The 22,263-nt window shown below is 42.5% G+C and overlaps 1 protein-coding gene across 2 annotated transcripts in view; it reads right to left on the bottom strand.

Annotated features, from left to right (window-relative positions):
- The window catches only part of GGT5 (gamma-glutamyltransferase 5), a 49,589-nt gene that overhangs the window by 26,590 nt on the left and 736 nt on the right, over positions 1–22,263 (bottom strand). For both annotated transcript variants that reach the window (XM_064522212.1, XM_064522211.1), the window contains exon 2: positions 12,416–12,575. In XM_064522212.1, the coding sequence (XP_064378282.1) occupies positions 12,416–12,438 (23 nt within the window). In that variant the 5' untranslated portion in view covers positions 12,439–12,575. The remainder of the gene's footprint in view (positions 1–12,415; positions 12,576–22,263) is intronic.

The following is a 22,263-nucleotide window of genomic DNA, read 5'->3' as shown; positions in this document are numbered from 1 at the left end:
AAAAAAGCAGGTGTAAATCAGGCATTTCCACAGCTATCAGCAGAGCTTATCCCCTTTGCGCTGGCTGAGGACCTGATGGCTTGCTTACTCTCAGTAAGAAAGGAATACATGAGAAAAGGATCTCAAAGAAAACACTGGCTACTTTATGGTTTTCAGTTTGAAATAACAGTCCACGCAGGTCTGTATTGTATGGCAGAGAAAAACTCTTTCCTTTCCCTTTTCCTTTCCTTCCCCCTCACTTTCCCCATCTTTCTATTTTATAGCACCTGGGCACAGTTATTTCTCCTCTTTGAGAGACCTTACTTGGCACTTACTGGAAGCGCTCTCACTAATCTCAACAGAGGGAGAAGTGTGCCCTCAGAGTCTGTCCCCAGCCGTTCACCCAGGAGACATTTATTTCTCTTTGGCTGTTGTGTGAAGCAGGAAGTTGGAACAGTTCCCGTGCCTGTTCTGTCCTGACACCACTGTGCTAGCACAGGAGGAACTTACCGGGCAGAGAGGCACCTCCAGGCGCCCGCAGCCACGCTCGGGTCCAGGGCTGCTTTGAGCTGGGTCTGCTCGTGGCTTCGCGGCAGCTTGGCAGTCTCTTTGCATGCACAGGAACGTGCCAAGGGAACAGATCAGCTGAGGGAGCAGATGCATAATTTTCTAGGGATCTTTACATAGTGAAGAAAACAACTTGCCCAAATTCTGAACTCTTTAATGCCTAAAAGCTCTAGAAGGTTGTTCAGAAAAAAGGGGTGCTGGTTGAAATACAGTGGGCAAATTAAAAAGAAAGGCATGAGGACAAAAAGGCTCTTTAACTTCACACAGAGCCTTTGAGAAACCCTTCTGGTTTCATTATACCTGTAGCAGGGCAGCCTGAAAGAAGACCTGGGCACTGAGCTGGGCTGGGCTGCTGGTGGCTGAGAGCAGCAGGGGCAGGCAGGAGCTGTCGTGCTCTTCAAAGCTAACCTCTGCTCAGGGACAGCCTCCCTCAGACAGCCTGAGGCATCAAGTAGGACATGCAGTTGTGAATGACAGTATCTAAATGACGGCAAAACCCACGAGTTTGCCTGCTCATCCTCCAAGTCCTCCACCAGCCTCTCCAGCCCCTATCTCCCAGCCCAGGCCCCCCACCTCCCTTATCACCCCAGTTCCTAACTCCACCTGCACAACCCTGAGACTCTCCCCCACCAACCGCCCCCTCCTACCTCCCCCCCCAACCTCACACTCCCTACCGTTCCCACGCACATGCACGCTGGGTACTGGTACACACTCTTACTTCACACGGTCAGTTATGGGACAGCTGATACATGCTAACACTATGCAGGGGATAGAGGGCAAACACCTGATGGGCTGGACATACCGAGACCCGAGCAACTGCGATGCTACGTCTGCCTTAGTCTGGCTATGCAGCTGGTGTAAGTTTTTCTGAGTACTTGATGTTTAAGGGAATAGAGAAACAATAGGGACTTTCACCTTAGAGACCATCTGAGAACACGCTCAGCTTCTCAGAAAGAAGAGCAAGGAGGAGAAATGGTTTCGAAAAATCCCCTAAATGAGAACTGCAAGGAAAATGAAACCAGGATTTCCTGGAATTCCCAGGTAAATGGCAAAGCTGTTCTGCTGAGCACAGTGAGCCTTTCCAAAGTGCTTCATCCCGTTGAAATCCATGAGTCGGGAATCAAGAGCAGGACGAGCATCTGGATTTCATCTCCACCCCAAAGTGAGCAGGAATGCTTAATCAGAGGGTGAACAAAAGGAGCCAAAGAGCTCATTTTGCTCTGGAGCCAGGCAGGCCCTTTCTTTTCCTATCCCCACAGCTCCTCCTGAGAAACAAAAGCATGCACACAGCATCCCTGCTGGAAGTCTCTCAGCACCATCTCATACCATCTCATGGAAATCCAGTGTCATCCACCTCTCTGGCTAAGCACAGTAAAGCCTGGGGCTTGCTGTCTTTTCCATGCTTATACGAACGTTTCTGGCTTTAGCCCTTTTCTGCTTAGAACATCTCTACGCAGCATCTGTTCGCACGGCAGGCTGCAGAAACGGCTGAGCCACCCCAGCAGCTCGCTGCTGCTGAGAACACCCTGCTCCCCTTCCCACCTGCCCCGCTCTCAACTTGGGGGTCTGGTATTGCCCCCTTGAGCGGGATCTCGCCCTTGTTTGAATCTTTCCTAAAGTAATTCAAGTTGCTAACCCAGAAAAAATGACTTCCTTTGCTGGGTAGTTTTTGGTGAAAGTAAATTAAATTGGCTTATGGATGGGATCTGATAAGCACCAGAGCTGGTGCAGAAAGGGGGAAGGAGGGAGAACATATGCCAACTGGGAGCAGGAGGGAGGAACGGACAAACAGGACATACCTCTAGGCAGCTGCGAGCTGTTGGAGAGGCTCACTCGCACTTACCGCAGATGCCCCTCTCATGAGTCCCAGATAAAACAGAGCCAAAGCACTCAGCACTGCTGAACTCACCACAGACCTGCCCTCTCCCTGCTGCACTGTCACCTCTCCGGGGAGGATAAGCCCCCAAAATAGAAGCCAGATGTGTGAGTACTGCAAGTAAATAGGGATCTGGTGAGAAACAGCACATGAGCAACCAAATACAGCACAAACGGGGTTTGTCTGCACGGGAGCGGGGGAAGAGCAGGCTCGTGACTGCTGCCTTGAGCCTAATGTACCTCACAGGCAGAGCAGGGGAGAGGCAGAAAGGAGAGAGAGCAGCTCTGCAAACAGCCCTTGCCATGTCCCAGTGTGAAAAAAGGCAACTTCTTTTCCACAGACATAGGCTCCTAGCTCTGCCTAGGGATAACCGCTGCCTAGCTCTGTCCCACGGATAACAGCATTGCTTCATAACGACTTCCCTTCCTCCTGAATGGCCCTGGAAGCCCATGTGAAATAACCCTCTTCTTGTGCGAGACCACAGAAAGTGTTTGCTTTCTTCACCAGAAACTGGTGGGACAGCACACAGGAGAGGAGAAATTCAGTCTTCCGGGGTTTGTTTTCCATCCTTTTTTTTCCTCTTTCTGCTCATCTTTCGCTGGTGTTTTACTTTGGAAATCCCCCACTGTTCAAATCCTTTCAAGATATGTGTTTCCAGGCTCTTGCACAATTCCCTTTGGAGCTGTTGCATTATTTGTCCTTAACCACTTTCCCACCGAGTGCGCACTGTAAACGGCTCCTTTCTTCCTTCAGAATTTTACACCATTTCCTCTAGGGACAGGCTGGTATCACAGTCCCCAGATTTACTCTGCTGGAGAGCATGGGACAGAAACTGCAAAAATTAAACTGTTGCTCATTCATGAGAATGATCAATGGCAATGGGAAAAAAAACACTTTTCCCCAAATTCAGAATTGGAATAGTAATCCTTGTTGATGTTAAGTAAGTAGTGTAAGAATATCTGAGCTGAGCTGGATGAGTGCTACATGCCATCATTTCAATGAAGAATAAACTGTTTACAGAATTTCTTCACATATCTTTCCCTTCTTTTCTACACTGTATATTTAATTTGAAGACCTTTTCGTGCATGGTAGCTGCTCAGGTTTCTTTCCATGTTGAAATAAGTCATTTTCAGCTTAATCAGACTGAAAAATGTAGGTAAGTTACTGTCAGCAAAAATTCATGGACAGTAACAATTTATGTAAGTCTTTCCTTCCTCTTTTTTTTTGTCTGAAATATGAATTGACTACTCAGACCAGCATTTAGGCTAGTGAATGCTCTAAAGGATGCTATGTACAGTACTACAGGATTGTCAAGACAACATTAGGACCTGCCCAAAAACATTTGGGCTGACAAATATGTGTTGAGCATTCTTTTGGAGACATCGAGAGCCCAAATACCCATTAATTAGAGATGGTATAAACGGAAAAAGCAGAGGTATGGAAAACGGAAATGTTTTTAACAGTTAAACAATACAGTTCAGTGAGTGCCATCTCCTGCAGATTCTGTAAGAGAGCTCTTGGGAACTGGGAGAGTGCAATAGCAAAGAGAAAACAACAGTATAGTCCCCTTCCAAACCATGTGGCTGTAACTGTACCAGCACAGTTAATTTAATCTCTTTGCTTTAACTTACTTCTGCTTTATATGCCACAAGCCTTAACTGGATTCAAACTCAAAGCTAGTAACATATGGACTTGCACTGAAGTTCAAAAGAAAGGTAGTGGCATGTTGAAAAAAGTGCACTGAAGAAAACCTTAAGATGATCGTTTTTTGCATGAAAAGCAGAACTACTGGCCTCAATATCAAAAGGCAGGTGGAAGCAGCAGAATTTAGCAAAAAGGAAAGGAACAGACCAGTTTCTGTGTAGTATACCAGTGTCAGTGTAGAAGGGATATAAAGTATATAATACACAAAGAAACACATTTGTTGTCTGCTAAGGATAAAAGGACTTCCAATTGTGACTGGGCAGAGAGTCATATTTTAAAGAAAATTAAAATCATTTGAAAGCTTTTGAAGCACAGAAAAATGATCTCAGTCCAGACATCTCCAGAGCTTCATGCTAGCAACCAGAATGGTTCTGAACCCAGAGGGAAATGGGCTTGGTGCTTCAGCCTCACAGATCATCCTCTCCGGAAACGGACAAACAAAGCCCAGCTCCAGGTGCCACAGCCACGGGGTTAACTGCACCGTGGCTTCTTTTCTGGCCCCTCTCCTTCCCTGCCAGCACCAGCAGCTTTCACAATGCTTCCATCCTCAATAAGTGCACGGTGTTTTGGAGAGCGTACACCAGTAGTGACCAACCTTTCTGTCACTGTAGTGACGGGTTTGAGGCCCACAGCTCTCCCATCAGGTGACTTCAAGTGCTCCCGTCACATGGACAACGTCCATCTCCCCTCTGTGCCACCCTCCTCTGAGACCCACCTCATGTACACACACCCTTCCCAGCTGCAGTCCCTGGTGCAGCCTCCTCAGGGCTGCACACCTGTAACAATGCCGTAAAGCGTGCAGTCCCAAAATGATGTGGAATTCATTATCAGACACAGACATCCTCTGAGCTGCCCAAAACACGGACAGTGCCTTATTATTAAAACTTCACCTGTCTTCTTTCACGATCGGTTGGTGCCTGGAGCCACTCTCTCCCTGGCAGTGCTCTCCTTTCTTGCAGAGCCTGGCCATACCTCTGTTGCAGTGGCATTTCTTTTCTTTCAGCCACCCTGCCCAGCATCTATCACTTTTTGGAATGAGGTGACTTAGTCCTTCAGAGCCAGGTCACCCATACCAAGGGCTCATCCAAGTCCAAAAGAAACACTTCTGGACTCAACCCTCAGCAAACCCGTTGCTTTCATCACCCTCCGCAGTGTACCAAGGAAGGTGGTATCTCCACTTCACTTGAGCTAAGACAAAACTAAGTCAGTCACTGGAACCTAAACTAAGCAATCAGCAATTTTCTTTCCCTTCCTCTGTCTGTCCCCACTCCCCACAACCTGGGTGACTCTGAGAAGAGGGAAGTGGTACTCAGTTCTGGACCTCAGTCTCCATTTCTACGTCAAGTGCTAAAAAGGTGACACTTATCAGCCTCAGAGCCAAGTCAGGTTTCCCCTCTCCTGCCTCTTCCTCAAGGTCTGACACTGGCTGCAGGGTCAGAGGCAGAGTTGTGCTGGACTCCAGAGGCCTGCCGAGCCCTGGCTCTCTGCGGACTGTACACTTCATTATGTTTCCTTGCCTGATGCTGAAATTCAGTCAGACTGAACAGGGTTGGACATGGATATAAATACACACATCTCACAAATATTAGTGGCCCAGATTGCCCAATACAACTCGTGGTTTTGGAGACTTGGTTGTTCAAGGCCGAACAAACAGTAATTTTGAAAATATAAACTTTCTAAAAGCAGAAGTGCTTTTAAAGTTCAAGAGCTTTTCTACTCCTCAGACATTGCTTAGAAAGAGCAAAAATATGTTTAAAAAAACAGAAATAGTTGAGCATTCAAATGTAAAGACCTATTTAGTACTACCCTGCCTGGTTTCATGGTCATATCTACTGTTTCAGCTGAAGAATATTTGTCTCATTTTCTCACACTCTATTTTCAGCCTCTCTACACAATAGATTTAGATGTGGACTATATTTACATAAAAACATAAGAACATCCAGGGTGGGTCAAACAGAGCCCCACAGCTTGGGATCCTGCCTCTGACAGCTGCCAGCAATGGATGTCCGGGGAAGAGTACAGTAACAGGGCAAGTATGCAGTGATTTTTCCCCTCAGTGCTCTCCCAACCTCCAAATATTTGCAGCTCAGAAACTTCCTGAGCCGGAACTGGGGTCTTTGTATCTAGTACCTCTTGATAATTTAGTTTCATGAATTTGTCTACTCTTATCCAACTTCTGATTTACTGAAGGTGTTTAAGGCTTTCAGAGCAAAACACTCAATACATATAAACTTAATGTTTCTTTGAAAATTAAGGAAACTGCCTTGGTTTTCATCAGCTTGTTAATGCTATTACAGTTCTGAAAGCCGTAACGTCACAATACAGCATGTTAAGTATTTCACAATAACGAACTGTCCATAACAATCAACTATTGCCTTACTATCTGCAAAATGTTATTTCAAATGCATCGTTTTGCAAGTCTCAAAGGTAATCTTGAGGTTCCTCTAGGTCTAGGGCCAACTTCTCGATCTGGAGAAGAGGAAAGAGCAGAAGGGCCTTAAACTACACAAAAACTATCACTCTATCAGCACCAAGCCCTTCTTGAACACAAGCTGAGCCTTGGTTCCTTCTGGGCTCTATGACGATGTCCATACAAGAACACTAATCAGTCACACTGAGGTCTGCTGGCACACAGCAGCCACGTCTAGGATAGTAAACTGGTTAGCCATAAAACCAGAGAGCTGCAGCAAGCTGCCTTTTGGGAACAGTTCTTTGATTTTGCTAAACTGCCAACCCACACCCAGGAGCTGCTGAGGGAAACTGCTCGTTGAAACAGGCCAAACTCACTATGAGGAATGTGCTGGCAAGTTTGCCAGCACCAATGGTCATGTTCCAGTGCCTGCAAATGCTCCTGCGCATGCTTGAATTTATAGAGAAGTAGCATGCACCTTTTCTGCATTGCATCCTTTCAGGCTAGTCACCCTAGGGCCGCTGTCTTAATCCATTTCCCCAGCAGCAGTGTAACAGTGGTGATTCTCCACTTTAGAAAAACAAAACCTGCCAAAGTAGCTGTTTTTGACCTGAAACCAACGCTGTCTCTTTGCCAGTTGAGTGGACTCCGTGTGCTGCGAGGCCTGTCACTTGCGGCTGCACCTCCTATGAGTCCAGTGCCATAAGGCTACTGGGGAAAGAGCCTCTCTCAAAGCAGGCAGCACCAGTGCTTCAATTGAGATCACTGCTAATCCCATGCAAGGACCCTCAATAAAAGCTACAGGAACGTTACTCTAAAAGAACCAGAGAGAAGGAAACCCTCTGAGACTGAAAGAGCTGCCTGTCCTGTGAAGGACCCATTAGCCAATACAACTTTCCTTTTACAGGCTCCTCTGAAAAACAAGTCAAAGTATAGTCACAGACCAGAGGGAGTCCTGGAATATGAACTAAAAAGGGATTTATTACAAGAAAAAAAAAGTGAAATGTGAGTAATTGCTTATTATCATCCACAAATACAGCCTTTATCAGGTCAACCATGACCCTGCACCTGCAGCCAACGTTTGGCTCATGTCTCATGCTTCATGGATGTCTTGGCCAATTAAATGGAATCTCCTGATTATTATGCTGTGACAGAAGAGTTCAGCATAAACACAGAACCATCTCAAATCACAGCTTACAAATGTATAACAAACTTAATTTCCCATGACCCACTAGAAACCCAAAAGGAAATTCCCATCTCCGTTATATTTGTGTTGACACTTAAGTCTACTGAGATTAAAGGTGTTAACTGCTGAACTGGCAATCACCATAAAAACAGTGACAACGTAACTGTCTCACTGAAAGCACATGATGGGCTGGAAACCATTTCCAACAGAGTACATGCCAGGGAATAATATCTATGTCAGACTGTAGTTAAGAGCTATCATCCATAATAGCCAGTTTCCACATGACATTAAAGACTAAACTTGCTTTTGATGTACTTTAAGCCCAAGCAGTTTCACTGGGCAAACAACAGTGACTCTAAAGTGATTCAGCAAAGTGAGGATTAATGATGACTACTTGCTGCAGTTGAGCTCTCAGAGAACAGGTGTATACATTTTTAAAACTACTGTCTAAGTATTACCCCCAGTAATGAATCCAAAAATTGGAACAAGTCCTCAGTCTCCTTCTTACTCCAAGTTGATGACTATTCACTTGGGAAAGCATAACATGAATTCTCATCCTGAAAATATTGTTCTTGTAAGAGAACAGAGGTGGTTGTTTCCTGGGGCTGTAATTTGGCATCTCTGATCAGCCTTAAAGTGCCAGTAATATTAAAATGATGTAAAAGAAATTAAAGTATTTGAATCATAACTAGTGAACTTGCGATTTTATTCAGTCTTCAGGGTTGACCTCATTCTGCTCCACCCAGAATGTAGTCAAAGCAATGGGATTCTTGTCAAGGGGCTGGCTTTTCAAGACACTGCTAGGAACTCCACAAAGAGGAGAAATTCCCATGATCTGAGCTGTACATATACCTAAGAACTAGCACACCATCTGCTCTGCACTCTCCATCAACACACAGCAACATTCATGCAATCTGATCCCAAAAGAAGAGTAATCTCTATTCTTTGGTGTTTAGTCACTTCCTTTTATTAGAAATAACAGGAATGTCAAATACAAATATTTGGAGAACAGCAGAGGAAAAACACAAAAAGGCTAGCAGTGGCAGTAGCAAAACTACAGCCACTGATGGTGGTGAAGCAATTTGAATGCCTAGAGGCTAAGCTACCACCGTCAGGAAGTAAAGAAACGCGAGCTGGAACACTTAGCATGCTAGATACATGAGAAATGAGTTCTAAAGGCTGAAAAGCAGAACACATTTCTGGGAACTACAGAAGAGTTTCAAGCCAACAGGCTTGAAAACAAAGTTAATTAGTGAAACTGTGAACCCTGCCCTCTCCCCGGGACCTCTGTGCAACTCTAATGCAATATGATAGCAGGATCTTTTATAAGGATGCAATGAACTTAATCTCTGTTTAGATAGGATAGCAGCTCTGTCCCAAGAAAAATGAGTGGGTGTTGTGGTTGTACTGTGTTAACCCTGGTTGTGCTAGGGAAAACAGTCATGGTGTGCTCTTTTCCTATCTAGCGTTGACAGCTCTTATCCTTTTCAGCTGGTGTGGATCCCCTCGCAATGCCCCAAAGGCGACTGTGCAGAGTATATCTCTGCTTCTGGTTGTTTCCATCGTGCTGTGGTGCCAGGCTTGGTGCTGCACGTGCACTGTCCATGCTTAGCACAGACAGAAGCATTACTTAGAAAGAGCCAGAAGGTTACAAAGCTCTGGTGAAGACAGACCCCAGGGCACCAGGCTATGAGCCACCCCTGCCTACCCCTCACCTTACCTCTAGGCTGGCACTTATCCATGGGACACTCCAGTCCCCTAGGCAAAGGACTGCTCAGGGGACAGCCCAAGGAACATCCCCTGCTTTACTTTGGCATCACCTTCTGAGCCCCATTCTTACTATATACCTTAATGTTTTTATTCCCGGAACCCTAATCTTGACCCTAAGCCTAGACTTAGGAACTCAGCCACATCCCCAGCTTGCATAGTGCTGAGGGAATTCCACCAACAGCCTCCCAACTACTTTGGCAGCCCCTCTCTTACTGTAGGTCTCAGATTTCTCTTTCTTAGACCCCTAAGCTCAACCCTGTGCCTGTGCTGAGTCTTACGCATGGCATACATCGTGTAACTTGGTAAAGTTTGGGTGGGAGTGGACCCAGCAGTCCCCAGTGGCAGCGCTACCGCTGCTCTCTAGAAATGATGTAATGAATACTCTGCCTTGTCAGGTGGGCTCTATCATGAGGAATTACGAGTGATCCATCAGTGGCTCAGTGCATTTAGAAACTAATATTCAATTTAGTTAATAGATTGGGAGGTGAGGACACCTACAAGAAGAGGGCAGAGGCTTCTCCAGGCTGTTGCTTAAGAGTAGCTTCAATAGCACTGTTGACATTACTTCATCCTGTCCCTGTGCTGCAGGGAACAGACAGTAGGTCTGGAGAGGGTGATTTATACTCCCCTAGGTCCAACCATAGGTATTTTGGCATTTGGTGGTGTTGATTGTTTAATCCCCGCAGCCGACCAACACTCAGAAATTTGTGGGTTGTTCTGGTTATGCTTTTTTGCTTACAAAGAACATACAAAATAAGTTATCCTTGGCACTGGATCCATCAGACAGGAGCTAACAATTTCCTTATCTCAGCCCTAACGTTCTTCTAGACAGTTCTATCCCAAAAGTCTTTCTAAGTACCTGGACTGAATCAGGCTTCCTTATCTCTCTATCTGTACTTGTCTCTCAAACCAGCCTGCTTCTCCTACTTCTGTCTCTCACGCACAATGGCACTAAGCAAAGCCTCTCCTTCCCAAGCACAACAAATGTCATCCTCCATTCATCAAATACGTACAAAGCGACAGCAGCGTCTGGCACTCAGGCAACTGGCTCAGGTGAAGGCAGCAGAATGCAGTAACCCAGCAGCAGGATCCTGGTTCGCCTCAAGGTACATAGGGTGGTACCTCACATAAACCTTTCTGCTCTTCTCAGCAAAGCAGAAGCTGACAGATATACGTGACCTACCCAAAGAAAGATGTGAGGAATTTACCCATGGCTATAGACCAAGTCAGTGGCAGAACTAAGAATAAAACCAATGAGGAAATCTTCCTTGCTCCAGCTATAAGACAAGACTTCTTCAGCTCTCTTTCCACAGTCAAAAAGCTAACACAACTAAGAGCCCAAAGCTTAAATTGCAGTATGCACATCGCAAAGGCACTCTATGCCTCTTCACAGACATCTTAGAGAGATACACCACAGTTTAACAGTCAGGCAGGGAACAAAATTCAAATATAGCTTTTAAATCAGACAATCAGAAAAAAGGCCTTCACCCATACAAAAGTTGTTTTCTACATCTGTGAAATTTTTACTCTTCCTTTTATGATTATTTCCAAAACTGAAAGTAAAACAAAACAAAGGGATCATGCATCAAGTATGTCCTTTTTTTCTAAGTAAATGAGCAAGTTCTCAAATGGCACTGTCATTACGGGATCATTCATTAATGGATAATGACCTTATTTTCTATCCTTTGAAGTGTATTCTATGACTTGCTGTTACATCAGCTGCAGAAGAATTTATGTAAAAAAGAAGTTGATGGAAATTATCTGTTTAGAAAAACAGTAATACAGATGAGCTATGAGTATGTTTACAACATACAGTCACCTGAGCACCAGAGCAATCTTCCAGCGTTTAATGTTTCTCCTCAATACACTCCTGCGAAGTAGGAAGTTCTATAACCTCATTATAGAACAGGGAAATTAAGGCTAAGTGACTACTGGCAATCCAGCAAAGCATTTAAAGACATGCTGACTGCCTTCTGTGAGATTCCTTACATACTTAAATCAAGCACATACTTTAAGCACTCTGGTGAATCCCAAGTTCACAGAGAGCTGACATGCCCTTGGAGATGTTCAGATAAGGTGCAAAATGTAAGGCAGTCAGAGGAAGGAGATTTAGTTCAGCTGCTTTTTCCATGCAAACTACCTAAAGAGCATAAATATTGTCAGGATGAAATAGAGCTGACTGCTTTGTCTACAGACCTGCTCATAGCTTTGGGGGACTACATTTCAGTATTTTTAAGCTTTGCTAACAGATATCTAAGGTTGCCAATATCTTTGTCTCTTCTACTATGGCTTGTTTAGCAATTCTGAAACTTCTGAATATGAAGGATTTGAAAACAAGATATGAAGACATGAGGTATCTGCCCACCCAACCTTAACTCCATCCTCCTTGAATGATAGCCTAGTACAGACATAAGTCCTACTCTCACTCTGCCTCTGACCTACATAAAACAGGAGCTTGACACCTAACAACCGTACATTAATACTGCACCACAGAAATAACACTGCACACGGTGCTTGTCTGAATTCCTTCACCTTTATGCAATAAACTATATTTCATCAACAGTAATTCTACCAATCGCATTAATATCGCACCAAAGTGCTGACAATTTTAAAGAAAAAACTTCCTCATTCGCACTACTGACACAGCCTGCAACAATGAAATCTGTCATCAGTGATACCCAGAGGTAGAGAGGCATCTGTTTGGAGGCACCTATTTCTCCTAATCATATACACAGATGTCAGGGAATAAGGCTCAACATAGCAGAAGGGAAAGTTTTCACAGCAATACTTTTATCAAGCTGCTAGAAATAATCCCTTCCAGTAATCAATTCAGTAAATCTCAGTGATGACTGCAACTGGGATGGCTACAGATAATTCTCTTTGGCTAGCTCTTGGTTCTCCAAAAGACTGTGTAGTCACATACCTTAATTCCATATGTCTTTGCATGCAGCTGTTTACTTCCTCATTCCAAAAGCTCCAAAGCAAGGCTTTGCCAAATGTCACATCACAAAGGCAAGGAGATATTACCAGAGTTTGCCTATCTCCCCATCCAGTTTAGCACATTGACACTCGGATTGTTTTACCTGAAAAAAAAAAAAAAAAACCACCCACAATTCCACAACTGATAGAAACAGCAATTTACATATAACCCTGAAACAGTAGGAAACTTGCACAGCAGCGTGCAGTAAGGGTGGAGGTTTGAAAGAGTCCCTGAGTTCGGGAATTTGCCCCCTCTGCTCACAACTAGTCTTGGGCAGGAGCTGTCAAAACCAAGCTTGGAAAGACCCAGAACCCCAGAAGCAATGGAGAGGGACCAGGACTGCACACAGTGCCTCTGACATGAAGGTCTTGGAATGGAGCAGGCACACTCAGTGGGTACAAGGAATTCCTGGCAAGAGTTGAGAAACATTTTTGTTATTTTGAAAATCCCATTTACCCTTAGGCAAACATTTTACTTATTCTTTAAACTCTAATGATTCTAAGGCCACCTTTTGTGATTTTCACTGCAGTATTTTGTATTCAGATGCAAGATCACAAAGTTTTAGTATTTTGGAGAATGGAACCATGCGATGTTCCACTTTTACAATATGCCTATAAGTCCTGAGATACCATCCTGCACCACGTAAGATCCCACTGATCTCCCTACATTTAATGCAGGTCGACAGCCAATGCACAACTGCCAGGTTTATTTTAACCCTTAGAAAAGGGTACAAGACAAAAGGAAATCGTAATCAAACACAATAGGAGCAGTTCTATGGGTTCTACTAATACAGCCGAGCTTCATTTACTCACTGATGTAACAGTCAACTCTATGTAACCCTAGCTGCCCATAAATGTATGCTATGGTGACCAAGGTGTTTTGCAGTAATGTTAATAGACTAGAGATGCACATACATCCTTGAGGGAAGCACTGCTCTCTTAACATTCTGAGACTACAAAAACCAAGTTGTCAAGAAGCATTCAGGACTTTCAGTGACTGACACTGTCATGGGCCTACACTGAGTATTCACATGCACACATTTGAGGGATTAAGTGTTGATTGTTCAGGGTGTTGGAGCTGAGGGCAGGTTTTTTGCAGATGCGCAGCTCCCTTTGTGTTCAGGGCTGGGCATGAATTCCTACTCATGGACTGAGTTCAGCTCACAGGAAGGATCACTGGAAGCTGAGACACTCAGGAATTTCCAGCAGAAATGCAGCTTTCAAGTAGTTAGAAAAGCAGCAGGATATAAGCCATGAATCACTGCATAAGTAAATGTAACAGTGACCTCAATGGACCAATTTTCTTCTGGAATAAACTTGCCCAATTTCACTGACTACAACAATTTATCCAAGCTGGAAAATCTGTCTGGCTTTTATGAAGGAATAGTATCACGAGACAGGAGACAACTTTTTGAGTCTTATTTCTTCTACCTCCCAGGCCCCCCAGCACTCAAGGCTATTATGATGCCAAAAGCAAATCAGACATTTATAGCAGTGAGGCCAAATGGCCTCTAGGAACAACATACAGAATTTCTTCATGTTAAAGGACAAGCCAACAGCCACGATCCCGAGCAGCCGGCTGTGTGCATAGCCAGTCCAGTAACACTCAGATCTTAGCCCAATAATGTCATCCTGCCTCCCCAACCCCACTGTTTACTGTCGGTTTCTTTTTGCGTCTTCCTTCAATGGAAAGTATAAGTTCTCGAACACTGAACCTATCCTAAATACAGTCTTCTCAGCTGTCAGAGCTAAATCAGACAGGGATTGTGAATCAGAGCCCTCCGCCACAGCTGCTCAGTAGATTAATATTACTACTGTACGCTGACAACCACTGCAGTTCAGGAGCAGAAACATCAATCATTCAGCTGTCCCGACATACGGAGGTAAACTGCTAGAGAGGGGCAGCAACCCTCTCTTAAATCACCCCCCATGAACTGGCAGAGCTTGTAAATCAGAGCCCCACAGATTTTAAGGATAGATAAGGATAGAAAAGCCCTTTTGGTATATAACCTAGTCTGAGTAACCTCACTCCCATCCCACACAAGGCAGCCAAAAACAAAATAAAACCAACCCTTGCCCACTAATTTCTGCATTAGTTTTTGTCTGAGGTAGCATTCGTTTTACAAATACACTCAGTCTTGACTAAAGAACTATGAATGACAGGGAATCCACCATTTACTTCAGTCCTAAAATATGAAGGACTAAAGGCATTTTGAAATATAAAAATAAAATTAATTCCAGGGTCATTTGCCATTAGCTCTCCAGAAAAGTTCCACAATTTTTTTTGTTGTTGTTCAGTTAGAACAATGTGGTAGAGTCTTGGTCTTGAACGTGATCCTCTGGTTGTGCTCCAACAGGAAAAATATAAACATCAATTAATTCACCTTAGCTCCATGAGTGAAAACCTGATTGCGAGTCCCTCAAGCCCATCATAGCTGCTTTGCCCTGATCTCACAGTGCAAAGCAAACTTCCGCCTCAGAAACCTAGCAATTGAGAACTCCACAAGCATGAGACAAACTGTTTGTTGACAGTTTATCCGCTCTGGCTAGCCCTGTGCCATTGCTTTCACACGTCAGGCATGTGCCCAGTGCCCCTCACAGATCATTTATTTTAGGTTGGCCCTGACATTGCAGGGAGCGAAGGCAAAGGCAAAAGAGGCAATGTCCTATGGGGTCCCAAACTGTTCCTTGGGGTCCCATTAGTTATGTTCAGTATTTATGGAAATGCATCAAGAAATTTGGTTCTGGGTAAGAAGAGTCTGTTCCAAGAAAGCTTCTTTCACTTCTGCATCTCAAATCTCTTGAATGCTTGGCTCTGTATGCAAAGGAGAAACTCTTAACTTCATTTTAACATTATGTAAGTCCCAGTCTCATATGGCTGTGGCTGACGACTTCGGCATTTGAAATGAAAAAAACTCACAAATGCAAGAAGCAAATAACAGATAATGGGAAATCTGATGCATTCAAAAATGTGTTACATGATCACCATTAAGGATACAACTTCAAAATGCCAATTTCTCTGATACTACAAGGAAGCACACATCTTGATCCATTTTCCATTTTACCTCAGGGAACAAGAGAGTGTCAGTTTCTGAGCAGAAATTAAAGATCATATCAATCAGAAAAAAAATCTTTAAAAATGTATTTGACTAAACACAAATCTCCAGGCCATTTCTGGAAAGATCTCCATGCAAATTAGCAATTTCCCATTCAGACAGCTAGGTAAATTAAAGAAAAGAGCAGAAAATAAGCCCGTGTAAAGCTTTCAAAGGTGAATCACCATACGAAGAGGTTCTGAAGCGCAGTGCTGCATATCCTGGAGGAGCAACAGAGGGGATGCAGAGCGCCTGCAAGTTTCATCTCACAAACACCGAGGGATCCAGAGTCCAAGCTCAAAGACAATATTCAAATTTGGATCAAGTAATTATCTGTGACAGACGTTTGTTTCTAGGACTAATACACCTACACACCCAATATTTCACTGGAAGTGTTCTAATAACTGAATCTATATTCTTCTGGTAGAAAGACATCTCGGGAGGCAGAGAATCTGCTCTTTTTCTACTGACAGCCCTTTCCTCCCCTCACTACATCCTTTTATCTGTCCAGCAGTAATGCCTCCTTCCATGATTTTACTGCATGTGATATATAATGTTTCCCTTAGGGACTGAGCACATATTTTTAAAAAAATATAGAATCAACACTTTCTTTAAAAGACCTCATTAATTTTTCATCTGACTGAAAACTTGGATCTGTTGAACCTTGGATTAATACCAAATCAGAGTTAAAAAAAAAAAGTCTCTCCTTCAGATATCAGGAGCCTCATCCTAAATCATAGTGACACAGATCAATGTAAACAAACAGAAGACAATTCCAGGAGCTGTTGCAAGGCTTCCTCTTCTAAAACAGCTGAATAGCAGATGTTTTTCCCTAAGAAATCTTCTGTCAGAGAACACTTAGCATCCTTGGACTTTATCTCAAAAGGTCCACTGGCAAATAGTTTTGAAAACGCTTATCTCCCGGTACTGAATAAACTATTTTTCTTCCACATGGTTTCTGCAGACCCAGAGCCCAGTCCAGCATTCACAGAAGCTTCTTACACGAGTGTCAAGAAACCGTCCTTTTCAACCTCACGGGATCTTCCCTAACTACTGCTTTTTACATTCTGTTCTGAGGTCCTGTAACTGATCATCTTTCGTGAGCTCTACTCAGCTTCCCATTCAAGCATACTTCATCTTGTTTGTCAGGCTGAAGCACCAAATATCCAAGGCTCTTTCCTAGTCGCTCACACCAGCAATTTATGTCGATTTCTTTCATCTTGACAACCAGGAGCTAAAAATTGCCTGTTCTAAGAGCACACACTTCACATGAATAAATGACTGAAGAATTAGAAATAATAAAGATGAAGCTGGTTGGCAGACAGCCACTAGTGGGAGTGAAGACATTCTGCTTCCCAAATACTGTTTTCAAAGGGAAAGAGGAGATTATTAAAGGCATCATTAAAGAGATTCACTGCTCTTCAAGAATATCAGAATATATCTATCAAGAATATGAATATTCAGAAATAACATGAAATACCATATCATCCCCAAACCAACTAGCTGCTGCCTACTCCATCCACATCATGGCTCTGATCTCCTTCCTTTCCTAAGGCAATAATTCATACTAGATTGGATTTTATTTTATTAAGCAACTTAGGGTTGTGGCTACTTGTTTAAGGGTTTTGGAGTACTGGGCTTATAAAAGCACCTGGATGCTGAAGTAGCCCAAGGATGCTTCATCACGGTGATGGCTATATGGGATCCTTGCGGAAACTCACCTACAACAAATCCTATAGATTGAGAAGCTGCTCTTCAGACACACAGAAAGAGCCGTTACACTTGTAGGTACAGAGCATAGCCTAGCAAGGAATGTCACTGTCTCTTCTTTTGATGGAAAAATGCCTCTCATATTGTTATGCATAATGCAGCCACAGAACAAACTAGGAAACGTGTAAACACAAAGACATGTTTGTTCTAAGTGATAACAATGATTATCTGATCTGTGTCAAATTCCCTCTGGAGGACCCAGATTGTACAGCTGGAAGTGCACAGAGTGTAGGGACCACTGGGTCCTCTGTAACGAAGTCCTCAGAGGAGCAATTAATAGGGAGCCCACCCCTCCCAGTAGCGCTATCTGGCACAGCACACACTTCCAGTCAAGTGATGGAGCAGTGGCCAAAGGCTGTCCGTCCCCCTTCTTCACGGTGCCACAACTAGTCCTGAGTATAGAACTGCAACTCAGATCAGGAAAGGTGACATTTCGCTCCCTGGCATTTTGCAGAAACCTGGTCAAGTGAGAAACAGGAATGTCGATTTGGCGAAGTATAAAGAGTAAGCAGAGCTGTAACTGCACGCTTCAACTATTAGTCAATGCTGAACAATTCATGCTTCTCTTACTGCATTAAGGCCTTGATTTGGAAGTATGCAGAAATCTCTAGAAACAAAATGAAACTGTAATTATCAGCTTGAAGTGCCATTTCCTTCAGAATTAACAGGAAAAGCTTCTCAGAAATGTAACAAAGTGTTTTTCCCCCCAGGCTAAACTTGTTAAATTAAAAACCAGAATACAGATCTCCTGTCAACTAGAACAGAAAATAGCAGAGACAACATTGCTTTACTTCTCAAAGCACAAACAAACCACAAACCTCAACCCAATGCCTACATTAATAAAGCAAAATTCAGAAAATAGCTTCAGTATCAATGCTCTTTACTGAAACCATATTCAAGGTTCCTCAAAGTCTGGATACAAGAGTTGCTTTACCTCCCTGTGTAATGCATTATGATTTACATGCTCTGCCACCACTCCTTATACCCCAAGTGTTGAAATATTGAGTGATCTCATGCCTCAAGCTTCTGGATTTAAGTGATTATGCAAGAAATCTAGTTTTAACTAGTAACAAGTTTCTAGCACTTCAGATTGAAAAGAAAATCTTAAAAGTGGGGCTCCTAAAGGTGAAAATCTCGGAATATACATTAAAAGGCACAAAATATACTGTTTATTAAATCAGACTATTCTTAAGGCAGTCTCAAGACTGAGAGAGGTCAGCTGGAGGTGAGACTACTCCTAAAATGCTGTCATGCAGCATCTTAAGCAGTCTCTATTTTCTGAAACTAGGCAAAAATGTAATGAATTTTCAAAAATCATTAGGAAAAATTAATACATATATCACAACAGAAATTCAAATATATTAAAAGCTGAGTCTTTTTTCTCTCCTTCTTGTTTATGATGTAGGTTACTTCAAAGAGGGCTGTTGTACAAAGAACACTTTTTCCTGCAGAGCTATTCTGTCCTGCTTTCTACAAGCCCCTGGAGAACACACATTTCAGCACACACCCATTCTGATGCACCACCAACCCTTGTTTCTGGGTCTTTTGTGCAAGGGCAAAGAGTTTCTATAATTCTCACTTTATATTAAAACAGGAAGAAAAATCTTTCTGCTCTAATAAAAGAGTTGCAACACTGGAGATAAACCAGAGCAACATTTCTAATAAAATCTTCCATTCTTGCCTGAAAGTCTCCCATAATCAGAAGTACACAAGTACAAAATAGCCTCATACTTCACAAGAATAGATTTTTGTGATCTGGAGAGAAATCCCACACAGAAGGCTCTATGCTTTAAGAATCTACAGTTTTCTGTAAGATCCTCCTACTAGACATGTATCTACTTACACAGAGAGAGAGAGAGACATTTAATATATAAAATTTTGGTCCTGGATAAATAAATTAGAGGTACAATAGAGTACTCAAATAGTTACTATACACTAAGAGTAGGCAGACACGTGGATTCATTACCCTGCAATAGTTAAACACATCCTTAGAGCCTACTGACATTTCATTCAGAAGAGAACCAGTTATGTACCACGTGTCGCTTAAATTTTCTCTCAGAATACAATGGAAGTCTCAAATCCAAGTTTCTTTCTTTCTTCATGTCAAACTCTGACTTACAGCCTTAGCAGGTCTGTGCATGTCAGGGACAGTAAAATGTTGATAACTGCATGAGCTGTACAGCTTTGGAACAAGATGTTGCTCCAGTTGAACCAGAAAACATTATCATTGTTCTGAAAATTCCCCTTTCCTCTTTTCCTCACCTATACAACTCCAGGCTCTGTGCCAGCTGCATTCTCATTAACTGGTAGTTTGGTTTTGCTCCCATCACAGCTGAACAGACTGTATATTTTCTCAATCATTTCATCTGTCGCTCACATACCAACATCCAAACAATCCTCCAGCCACAAGAACACATTTGGCAGAGTTCTTTGCTGTTTACGATACCCTCACCTGTCCTTACAGGAACAGATGAAATTACTTTAGTCCCACACAAGCAAAGAAATTAATCCAATTTACCAGAAGCCTACACTGTTTCTTTAAATTAGATTATTTCTAATTTATCTTTTTCTTTCAGATTCATTAACATAATCAGGTTAAACCTAGAGCAACTTGTTCCCAACTTGAACTTGACTTCACGCTTGCTGCATCCAAGTCAGACTTCAAGAGAAGCCAAGAATGCCTAAAAGCTCATCTTGTTTTCCCACTGCTATCACCAGGCTTTACAAAAGATAGCATTTCTATCTATAAATGCTGTTTCATTTTAAAGTGGGCAGGTCACTTTCTAAGGTGTTGATGTAACATTCCTTGTGTTCCCAAACCTCCTACTGTAGGCTGTAAAAAGATTTAATATGATTTAATCCCATATGATTTAATTCAGTTGTTGGGGTTTTTTTATCTTTAATCTTCTTTATCAAAAAAGAAGGCAGTATGAGCGCTAGAAGCTGTCCTGTGAACACCAGAACCACACAGGTCTGGTTTCCCGCATGTCCTGAGCATTTGACGTGGGCATTGGAAAAGGTGCAAGCCTCCAGCAGAGGATTTGATTTACAAAGTCTCTTTTCCTAGTAGATTTTCTGGTACTGAGTATTGCATTAGCTCATGCTACTAGTTACCAATTGCTTGTACTCCAGCGAGTCATTCATTTTTATGGCAGCTATAGGAACTTAATAACTTCTGTTGTGTTTGACTGAAACTAGAAGGCTGAAAAGACTGCATCAAGGTGACAAAATGCTGGCTTACCTTTGACAATACCAAAGTATGGCTGAAGTTTTTCACTTCAGCTGTGCACTTCTTTGCCTAACATCAAACTCTAGTGCAGTTAATGATAAAAACACATAACAAGCACCAAAGCAGATTACTGGATGGAATTCAAGCATTCAGAAAACAGCTTAATGTCTCCTTATATCAGGAATAGTTCCCTCAGGAAAAACATACCAACATCAACAAAAAGCCCTTCTTGTTGACATGGCTTAAAGCTAGCCTATAATCTGGGAGAAAGGGAATAAGGAAACCTAGCTAGGTAGGACACAAACCAATAACATAACATTTCTGGGCCTCAACTTCTCCATCTGTAAAATGGAAAAAAATACATCTCCAACCCTGTTATATACATTGGAAAATGCTCTGTGTAAGACTGATGATGGTCCTACGCCATTGATTTTAGTGGGCACAAGAATAGATCTGTAAATGTAAATAGAGCATCATTCTACAGTTCTCTTTAATAGTTCCCAAAGTTAGTATAAATTATTTGATAAATTTCTCCCATACAGTTATTTTACTAATTGCACAAGTGTTTACTGAGACATTCCTACTGAGTACCTCCACTGTTCTACTTCCATTTATTTATCCATTGAGGACAATCATTTATTTCTGGTTATTTTCTTTCTCTAAATTAATTACCCAGAGTAATAGTGGCTTACTATTTCCATAATTTCTGGCAATCTTACCCATAACTTTTAGAACTAAATAAACGCAATGCAGGAGCTTTGCCATCACCAAGGCATAACAGATTTTTCAGGAGCTAAAATAGCTCTTTATCCCCACCTGGAGGAGGGATCCTTCAGTAAAGTGTTTATTCACAGCCAGGGACAGTCTCCTTTCGCAAATGCACTTTTGTAACATGGCCAGCATCCCATCCAGGCCATGCATTTCAAATAGGTATATGTATCACAGCAAACATAGCTCAAACAGTTCTATTTAAACATGCACTTGCAGGTGTCAAAGTAGCCTCCATCATCTATTACCTGCTTGATACATTCAAAATATGGGAAGTTTGTTAAAAAATGATATGTGATTTAAAAAAGGAAAGGAATATGCAAATAAATTCCCTGGCAGAATTCCATTCAGGGCTGTCTGACAAGCTGCCAGTTGGTCTTCTCTACAGTCAAGGAGCTGGATTGCCCTACTGCCACTGGAGCTGTTGCCTTCCTTTTCACTGACCTCCAACATCACCTCCAAGATCCAGTTTTGGAAAAGCAGACTGGAATGGAAGCAGGTGTCGACATCAGGAAATAATGTATCATTTTGAGTTCTCACCCTGTAAACATTTATGCAAATACTGAATCATCTTACACTTGCAAATAATCTTATCAAACTCAATGAATAAAGTTACCTGGCAGAATAAGAGCTGATGTTTGAAAAGGAATTCCTCTATTCTTATTTTTAACAGAAATTTTATGTTTTGTTTCAATGCTTAAGACAATGGAGTATAAGGCCATAATATCTTGGTTTGACCTCCTACATATCATAAAACAGGTAATTTCATTCAGCTGTTTCTGCATTTAGCATAAAACAGGCAAAAGCATCACGAAAATCTGTATTTTAATCACATTGACAAAGCCTATATATCGTACCACAAAAAAACCCCAAACCTGCCTGAATGGGGTTATTTTCTGCAAATCATGTTTACTGATGTTAATTTTATTG

The sequence above is a fragment of the Dromaius novaehollandiae genome, chromosome 17 (assembly GCF_036370855.1).
Source record: "Dromaius novaehollandiae isolate bDroNov1 chromosome 17, bDroNov1.hap1, whole genome shotgun sequence".
Classification (NCBI taxonomy): domain Eukaryota; kingdom Metazoa; phylum Chordata; class Aves; order Casuariiformes; family Dromaiidae; genus Dromaius; species Dromaius novaehollandiae.
This window is presented reverse-complemented; position numbering and strand designations above follow the sequence as displayed.